The sequence below is a fragment of the Benincasa hispida genome, chromosome 2, assembly GCF_009727055.1.
Source record: "Benincasa hispida cultivar B227 chromosome 2, ASM972705v1, whole genome shotgun sequence".
NCBI lineage: Eukaryota > Viridiplantae > Streptophyta > Magnoliopsida > Cucurbitales > Cucurbitaceae > Benincasa > Benincasa hispida.
In genome coordinates, this window is record NC_052350.1 from 27,809,441 (window position 1) to 27,818,701 (window position 9,261).

General features: G+C 35.8%; 1 protein-coding gene across 1 annotated transcript; it reads left to right on the plus strand.

Moving 5' to 3' along the window:
• Nucleotides 1–1,282: 1,282 nt before the first annotated feature.
• On the plus strand, nucleotides 1,283–7,277 carry LOC120072250 (protein tesmin/TSO1-like CXC 5). The gene is made up of 8 exons (XM_039024674.1): nucleotides 1,283–1,959; nucleotides 2,741–2,848; nucleotides 3,556–3,733; nucleotides 4,313–4,672; nucleotides 4,918–5,018; nucleotides 5,102–5,196; nucleotides 6,193–6,600; nucleotides 6,722–7,277. The coding sequence occupies exons 1-8, from the start codon at nucleotides 1,661–1,663 to the stop codon at nucleotides 6,961–6,963; spliced, it is 1,791 nt and encodes a 596-aa protein (XP_038880602.1). The 5' UTR covers nucleotides 1,283–1,660; the 3' UTR covers nucleotides 6,964–7,277.
• Nucleotides 7,278–9,261: the final 1,984 nt, after the last annotated feature.

Below are 9,261 nucleotides of genomic sequence, written 5' to 3' on the forward strand. Positions count from 1 at the left end.
ATTCGAATGCATATGCTTGATTTGAGAAAGCGAAGCACATGATGTTCTTAGAGTTGAAGTCTTGAAAGAATGCTTGTATTTTCGAAGGACTTCAATCTTCGGGTGTAGTCAACTTTAGGAGTCTTCAGGTATGGTCAGTTTCAAGAGTTAGAGAGTTTTCTCGTTATTGAGAGAATTCTCTTTAGGTGTAGAATTTCTGACCCCACAAATGAGGAAAGCCTCTCTATAAATAGAGTTCTCAGGTGGCTTCATGGGCTTAGGCTTGGTTGATCCATGGACCTGGCCTCTGGACCCAACTAATTGGATTTGGGCCTTATTTGACATTGAGTCAAATTAAGTCTATTTTTAGGCTCAATTGAACTTTTAACCCAAATAATAATATTAAATTGGGTCAAGATTCAACTGTCATGATAAAACCACGTGACGTCATCAAAATTTGTCGTTCAACTTCAATTTGGGACACATGTCACCTCTTAGTTGGTCCCAAATTTGATGATTTGGAATTTTGTGATGTGACAGTTTATGATTGGTCCAAAATTTGTCGTTAAACAATCAACCCATTATTATAATTTATACTATAATAACTAACTCAACACCTCAAACAAATCAATCCTAATGTAACAAAATAAAAATTGAATATAAATATTGGTAACGATATATATATATATATATATTAGAAATAAATAATGGTAACTAGATTTGTAAAATATTTGTAATGGTTTTCTAATTTTCATGAATAGGGTTTGTGATTCATATTTAATCCCGACCGTCCATTCCCTTTCCCTTTGCCGTACATGTAATCGAAAGAAGAGGAATAGAGAATCCCATCGTCCGTCAGCGCGCCGTAATGAGCTCTCCCATTTTACCTCCAAATTCTAAATCCGAGTCAACTAATTAAGCGACTAGCGCCAAATCTATTTCCCCTATTCTTTTATTTACTTTTTTAGTTAACGGAATCATATTTAATTTCCCACTTTTTTTTCACCGGTTCCGTCAATCATTCATCCACACGTGTCATTTTTGTCCCGAAGTTCTTTTAACTGTATACGTGTGCTTCACCTAGTGGACGACCTATTTTCAGTACGTTAATTTCACCCACATGGGAAAATAGCTCGAATTTCGTTATCCGACGGTCACTACGTGGAGTATTCTTCGCTCTATGAATTTCCACCGTCAGATTGTCCAGTTTAACACTCGCCGTCTGATCGAATTCAGTGGACCAATCTCACCGTTGAATATTTGGAAAAAATTGAAATTCAAAATCTCGAGAGGGAGAGAAACGAAGAACGTAAGCCTTTCTTGCTCGTCTTCTTGTTCTGTCCATTCGTACTGTATACAAATAATCATTATTGCATAGCCCTAGGCGTCGTCTCTTTTAGTTTTCCTTCTCGTCGGCTATCCTCGAGCATCAAACTGCTTATGATTTCAGGTACTAGAGGTCAGCTTTGGCGTAGAAGTTTTTCTTTCAGTTCCGAATTTGCATATTTTTGTGCATGATCTTTACCGCTGCTTTTGGACTGTGATTCATGCCTGAAATTCAGAAGATTGAGTTGATTTTCATGAGTTTGAATTATTGGTAGCGAATATGCGGATTGAGGAAGTTTTTGAAAAAGATTTGAAAATTGCTGGTTAGAGGTTTGATATTTGAAATTCAAATTGAATGGGTGAAGTTGGGAATCGAGATATGGATAACTTACCCCTGTTAAATGCACAAACTGATAGTGCGGAACCGGGTAATGTTGTTTCATCTGATGTTCCTTCTAAGAAACTAGCTAGGCAGCTGGATTTTACGGGGTCTGTTGGTGCAGTCTTGCCGGAGCATCCTCATTTTCAGTCTCAGCCTCGGTGTCAACAATCAGAGTCGCCGGCCGTCATGGTGGTGCAGAGTCAGTCGCAGCCACAGTCCCCACAACATTTGATGGTTTTGCCCATTGTAACAAAAGCGCCTCATCCTGCGAGGTCTGCTTGAGATCTTTTGCTTTCATCGACGCGTTCTTTCAGCTTTGTCAAATCTTTCTCTGTTTCTTTCTGATGGGGAAGTGGGGGTGGGATTTCGTTAAATTGTTTCCATTTTTATCAGAGATCTGTATTAGTAAATAAATTGGCTTCCGAGTGTGATAGTTGTCAAATATACTGTCGTACCAAGATTACCATTTTTTTTTTTGTTTTTTAATTTCATACTTGTTACATTTAATTCTGGACTTTGATATGTCATTTACTCGAAAGTTCCCGCCCCCTTTACCCCGGAATTAGAAGTTAATTCATTTTGTTTGAGGGTTAGATTTTGTGCTTTTTGCATGTGGGTCTTTAGTCATTGCTTAGTTTCATCTCGTCAATTTAAACTATATATATCACATCTTAGCTTTGTAGCTTTTGTCTCATTATGATAGCGTAGGCAAATAACTTCAATAAATCGAGGCAAAGGAAAGCTTATAACTCTTTCTGTATTTTCTTTTAATTTTATTTGTCATTTTCCCCCTTTTCTGATCAGTATGGTTTGACATTGTTTTCCCTTTACTATATTCTAGTTCTGACCTTGTCTTTAATGTGGATCAAGATGTCTAACTCTATTGACAAGGCGACTTCAGTTTGAGTGTGTTCTTCAAGTTTATCAGTAGTAAATTTGAATTCAGTGCGAGGTCATGTTTTTTAATCGTATGTGCTTCTAAGAATGTTTGACAGCTTGGGATAAGTTTACTAATTAATGTGTGACTCAGTATTTATTTATTCTTTTGGCCAGAAAGCCAGATTCCCCGAAGTCAAGATCAAGATCTAATGTTGAAACAAAAGATGCTACTCCAAAAAAACAAAAACAGTGTAACTGCAAACACTCACGCTGCTTAAAGCTGTAAGAATATGATCTATATGCTTTTACAAAGTTGCTTAAACCGATTTTTAGTTTGGTGCTAATGCAGCTTACTTATCAGAAGTCCATTGCCTTAATATAGTTATTCTGATCAATACTTATATATGCCTTCACACGCTCTTATGTAATTTTGTAATATGTATTAGTAGTTTCTGGATTTTGATTCTCTTTGGAACTCCTTTAGTTGCTTTTACTGTTTTAGCTAACCCTTGGTTGTCCCCATGTTGAAATGTTGGAAGTACTGCAGTCAAGTATTCTTTTGCAATTTTTGGATAGTAGTGAGGTGAATGTTGTTTACATTTAAAATCATATTTATTCCATAATCATCATAAATATTCATTTTCCTCCTTTCAGTTCAATCTATGGTCATTTATTCCGTAATAGATTTTCGGAACGAGTGTGAAGGATGTTTTAGTAATATTGATTACTTCGATTATGATATGGCCACTGGTTGCATTACTCTCTTATGTGGAGTCTGTTCTACATACTCCTTCAAAATACCATAAGTAGCAGATCAAAATTATCTCGATTGTCTTCTTAATAGGTGTTTAGGGAATACAAGTGAAATAACCTAATAATGTGGACCTTTTGTACCTTTTTCCATTGTGAACTTTAGTGTGAATATGGGGAATTGGCTGCCTTCAAATGTTCATCCTACCTGAAAGGCTGAAACAAAAATTAATTAACAGGTACTGCGAGTGTTTTGCATCCGGAATATACTGTGATGGTTGCAATTGCACAAATTGCCATAACAATGTTGAGAATGAAGCTTCTAGGAGAGAAGCAGTCGAAACTACTTTAGAACGTAATCCAAATGCATTCCGACCAAAGATTGCTAGCAGCCCACATGGAACACGAGAGAGCAGGGTATGTGTGTTAGTCTGAGTCTGATCATTGACGCTTTTCATTGTGGTTATTGTGTCTATATGTCTGCATATATATCCATTAACTGTTATGTTTTTGGTTAATTTTTGGTGCTTCAGCAAATCATTTGAGAAATTTTTTCCCCTTCTATGCAGTTAAATAGAAAATAGCAGTATACCATCTGAAGGGCATCAGATTAATTTTCTAGAGAGGATGTTACTCTGTTGTCTTGATTCAATTGAGGAAATAAACACAATTCTGGTTCTGGAGATGTTCGGATACCTAGTTGAATTTAAAGCTATCATTACTGGTTCCAAGTTTTCCATGGACTGATAAGTCAATGTTATGACTACATTTTTTGCACACATTCAAAGAATACTTTTAGAGAATACATGTTTCATTTTGCTAGGGCCTAGTGTTCCTGTCATTTTTCCTCATTGAATTTGAATCTCTTTATTCTTATCTTATCATTTTTTACTTGGTATATGCAAATGAATTTGATGTGTTAGCATCACTGCTATACAATATAGACATAGTTCATGTTTTATTTACAATGAAATGAACTAGTTTGAGCACCTGTAGGATGAAATTGGAGAGGTAGTAATGCTGGGAAAGCACAACAAAGGATGCCATTGCAAGAAATCAGGTTGCTTAAAGAAGTATTGTGAGTGCTTTCAGGCCAATATTCTATGCTCTGAAAACTGTAAGTGCATGGACTGTAAGAATTTTGAAGGCAGTGAAGAGAGACAAGCTCTTTTCCATGGTGACCATGTCAACAACATGGCTTCTATTCAACAGGCAGCCAATGCTGCAATAACTGGAGCTATTGGATCCTCTGGTTATGCTTGCCTTCCCACTTCAAAGAAAAGAAAAGGCCCAGAGCTATGCTTTGGCCCTGTAGGGAAGGATTCCCCTCTCAACAGTATGCCACAATTTCATCAGGTAGTATCTTTAGAATATGAAATTTTGATTTCTGATGGAAACTCTTTCCTTAGTATGCTAACATCTTAATGTGGTGTCCTCTGATAATAATAAATTACTTTTTGTAATGGTGTTGGTTATAGTCTGTTCTTAAAATAATTGGGAACTCTTATTTTTGTTAATAATAAAGTTGTATACAGTTGTATGTTACATTTTATGAGTTGGGGTGCGTGTTCCAGTCACTAACTTCCTTTTTGTTTTATCAGGCAAATAATATAATGGCTTCAGGCACGTTTACATCATCTCCCTTCCCAGTTGCTCATGTTGGTAGCCCTGCGGCACCGGGACCTTCAAAGTTCTCATTCAGGTATCAGTTGAATGGCTTCTGGCATTTGTAGTAATGCAGTCGACCAGCTTTCTTATTGAACTGAACATGTACCATTTTTTAAGGTCCTTATTAGCTGACCTCATCCAGCCGCATGACTTGAAGGAGCTTTGCTCAGTTTTAGTGGTGTTGTCAAGTGAAGTTGCAAAGAACCTAGCAGGTAACGTGTGCTCAAAATTTCTGCACAAGATGATTGGATCGATGTATGCCTACATACACCAATAAGAGTTTCTATTCATCTTGTCATTGTAGCCCGAGTTCCTTTATAACCAATTAAGCTTTTGGTGATTAGAGTCAGTTCAATAACTGGTACACCCACATAATTTTCGTGGTTTTCATATATATGGATCAAGTGGGTCTGTAGGACAGAGGTCATGATGTCTGATGCAAACTGTAGTCTCGTAGCTATAGCTCTTGTATTACCACTTAATTCCTTATCAGCATGGTAGCTCTCTATAATTGGAGGGATATTTCTTTAGCAAATATCTGCTTTGAGAATATAACTACAGAAAAGAAATTTACCTTGAACCTCGTTAATTAGCTTTTGAAGGTTAAAAAATAACGCACTGGGAAGGCTTCCCAGCAGCATGATCAAATGGTGTAATCTGTTTCTCTTGTTCTGAAAACACACCCATGTTGATTAATCATTGTTCCTCTTGGGGTGTTTAGTTAGAAGACCGTTTCTGTTACGATTTTGACAGTTATCTTCCTCTTTTTTGGTTTAATTTTTAAGAATTAGTATGCTCCCAGACCCTCGATGAACTAAGCATTAATTGAACTCCATAAATGACACAAAACTAAGAACACCTGTAGAGACTGAAAAATCATTTTACATCTCATTTCTGTTAAGCATCCCCTTCTCAATTTTGTGCGGCAATGCAAGTTTACTAGATGCATGGTACTTATCAAATTGTGCTGTGTTTCCTTTTTTCACTCCCAATGACTTTGATTTTCTCTGAATCCACAATTTTAGCTACGTTTAAGTGGCAGCATGGTGCATTCTCTTTCTTTTCTGCTTTCTGATTCACCTATCTGGCATTAGTTTTAAGATCTACCTAATTGCAACACATTTTAGGCTTTTGGCTTGTTTATCATAAATTTAAACCTTATAGTGGTGTGGACTACCCAACTGAGAATTCTTTATATATCTGTCCAGAGCATAGAAATACTGTGAAACAGATAAATGACCGGCCACAGATTTTTCGTGCTTCATCAACTGGAGATATGTCACAGCGTCAGAAGGCCGAAGTGAAAGCTGCAGATGGTGAGTGTGGTAGTTCAAACCAAAGTGAAAGGAGTGTACATGACAATTCTAATTCAGATAGTTCGAATACAACACGGGCAAGGCCGATGTCCCCTGGAACTTTAGCTTTAATGTGTGATGAAGGAGATACAATGTTCATGGGAGCTGGTCTAGCTGATGGGTTGGCAGGCCATGATTGCAACACATCATCACATGTGCCTGATAAGTCTTTGTCAGAAGTCTACATCGAGCAGGAACGGATTGTGTTGACAAAGTTTCGAGATTGTCTTAATAAACTCATCACTCTGGGAGAGATAAAAGGTAAGCTTGTGTCTCTTGATATAAGCTAATAATATAACTGTGTAGAGAAATTAAGGTTTATGTTTATATTATGTGTTTGCCATGTATGAACTATCTATGCTCTTGGATATGGATATTGCAGAAACAAAATTCACTTCTAGAAGCGAATTGGGGAACGAACATCACAGCAACAATTTCACCTCAAATAGTGGGTGCCAACAGAGATCTATTAGCAATGGGGTCGTAAAAAATGTCGCTCTCTCAGCACCTAGAATACCACCAGTCGGCACTGCAGCTCATCATCCGAATAACGATCTCGTACCCAATATTCTACCCCTTTCTAAAAATAGGAAGAATAAACCACAAGTTGACAGAGAAGTGTAGGAAAAGCCGAAGAAAGCAACTGGCGTGTTGCTCAATCTCATTGATCATTCAGATTTGCTTCCTGAGACTGGTCTATTCAAGTTAGTTGCCCCATTTTGACGTATATTATTGGTTTTTATATCATCATTAGAATTCTAGGAGAATTTTGTGTTCCAAATTCCATTCGTAGATAGAGATCTTGTAATTGCTAAATCATTGTACGAGATAGATAACAAAGAGCAATAATTCATCCCTTTTTTTCTTTTTAGGAAATAATTCATCCCATTTGATGACCAATGAAATAAAAGATTAGCATCATTATGCATTTTTGTTCACTTAGACTATTATAATGGAATATTATGTAATTGTCATTCTGAGAAATATTTTGACAAGGATCAAAGTTTCAAAGTTTGAATTGATGCCTATGGAATTATTTATCCATACACTCTTGAAAGAGATTTATATGAAGTGGAGTATAATTTATTGAGTTGTGAAGCTTTCGAAAACTTCAGAATACAAACATGTGAATTAATTTCTTTGTATTTGTTTCAACATTGGAAAATAGTTCTTTAACTAGCGAATTAAGGAACGCAAAAGAAATACTCTTATTAACTCATCTAAATTAAAAAATTAAAGTGGATTTAACATGGTATACAAATGTCAGGCACATTGTTTGTAACAAATTAACTGACAAACAGAATAACGCAATATCAAAAAAGAATAACGAATATAGTGATGGTAATCCTATTCGGTGTAATATCACCTATGAGAAGTTGTGTCAAGTGGAAAGAAACTTCACTATAGAAAAAGTTTAACAATTACAACAAAATACTTATCTGATAGAGGCTTTTAGTGACTCACGTATAACTTACTCTTAGGGTTGGCAACGGGTCCGGGAGGGGTCCTCCGTCTCCCATTTGAAGGCGGAGACGGGAGTGGGGATTCCTCTTGGGGAAATGGGGTCCCCATAGGAACCCATTCCCCGTTTCCTCCTGTTAATTCCCCGTGGGGATTCCCCTATTAATTCATCGTGGGGATTCCCCCATTGACATTTTTTTTAATTCGAAGCTCACAAATCCATTAAATAAGTTTACAACATAAATTAAATAAAGTTTGAATAAAAGTTGAAAAGTTAAAGGCAAATGTCATATATAATTACAAATACAACAACCACAATCATAAATGGCTAGCCTTTCTCTCTTCATCGATGGCTTTACATTCAAATTTTTTCTCTACATCATCTCATCCTTAGTTGTGACTATTATTTCTACATTTAAAATATAATTAATAAATAATGTCACAAAAAACTAACTGACAACAAGCAAGTGTCAAAAAAATAATGTTGATCCGAGACTAAAAGAGTAAAACAAAATAAACAAACGAACATACCTGTCAAAACTTCAGTTGCAATCCAATTTTGAGTGCACATCAAAGCCTCTATTGTCTTCGGATGAAGTTTGTTACTATTTTCAAATGAAGTTTGTTATGATGTGGACTTACAATCCTAGGTACTAAAAGCAGATTTTGATGCAACACTAGATAACGGGATGACTAATATGTCTCTTGCAATTTATTGTAAAATGGAATACTTGACCTATTCAATTTCCACCAACTTAGAATGTCAAAAATCAGATGATCAGGTAAGACAAGTTCATCCAAATATGTATCAAACTGTTGCTTCTGATTCATATTATTGGAATTTGATACAAACAAGTCATAATCATTAAAATCATCAAATTCTATATTTTGTGATGTTCCATCTAACTTTTTAGAGCGAGTATCATCACTGTCACCTTCATGCTTCAACTGATATTCTTTTTCGAAATTTGAACAAATTTCTTTAACCATTTCCACCTCAAGAAAAAAAGTATCTCCATAAATGTTAGGAAAGTAAAACACATCAACTTCCATTTGTAATGTGGATATAAAATTACAGCTATAGTCATTGCCCTATGAATTTTCTTCTAATACTTATCAAACTTTGAAATCATATTTGAAACTATGTCTTTTGTCCAGTCAGAAATAGCCAATTTCAGTTTACAAATTTTTGGGAAAAAAGATTAGCTGTAGGATAATGAATCCATAAAATATTTCAATAACGTGATGAAATATTTTCAGTTTCTCACATATCTCTTTTGCTAATACCCAATCTTGATCCAACGACAAATAATTATACTTTGGTTTTCATTGTTTTGATAGATAAAAAACAACATTGTACTTCAATGCAGTGGCTAACATAAAATATGTAGAATTTCACCTAGTACAACAATCAAGATCCAACATCCGATCATCATAAACATTCAACTGACGAGCAATTTC

Bases quoted from the DNA above. Each gene is read 5' to 3' on its own strand.
- LOC120072250 (XM_039024674.1), top strand. From the start codon at position 1,661: ATGGGTGAAGTTGGGAATCGAGATATGGATAACTTACCCCTGTTAAAT. The intron at 2,849-3,555 runs GTAAGAATATGA...ATTAATTAACAG, and splicing joins CACTCACGCTGCTTAAAGCT to GTACTGCGAGTGTTTTGCAT. The intron at 6,601-6,721 runs GTAAGCTTGTGT...TGGATATTGCAG, and splicing joins CACTCTGGGAGAGATAAAAG to AAACAAAATTCACTTCTAGA.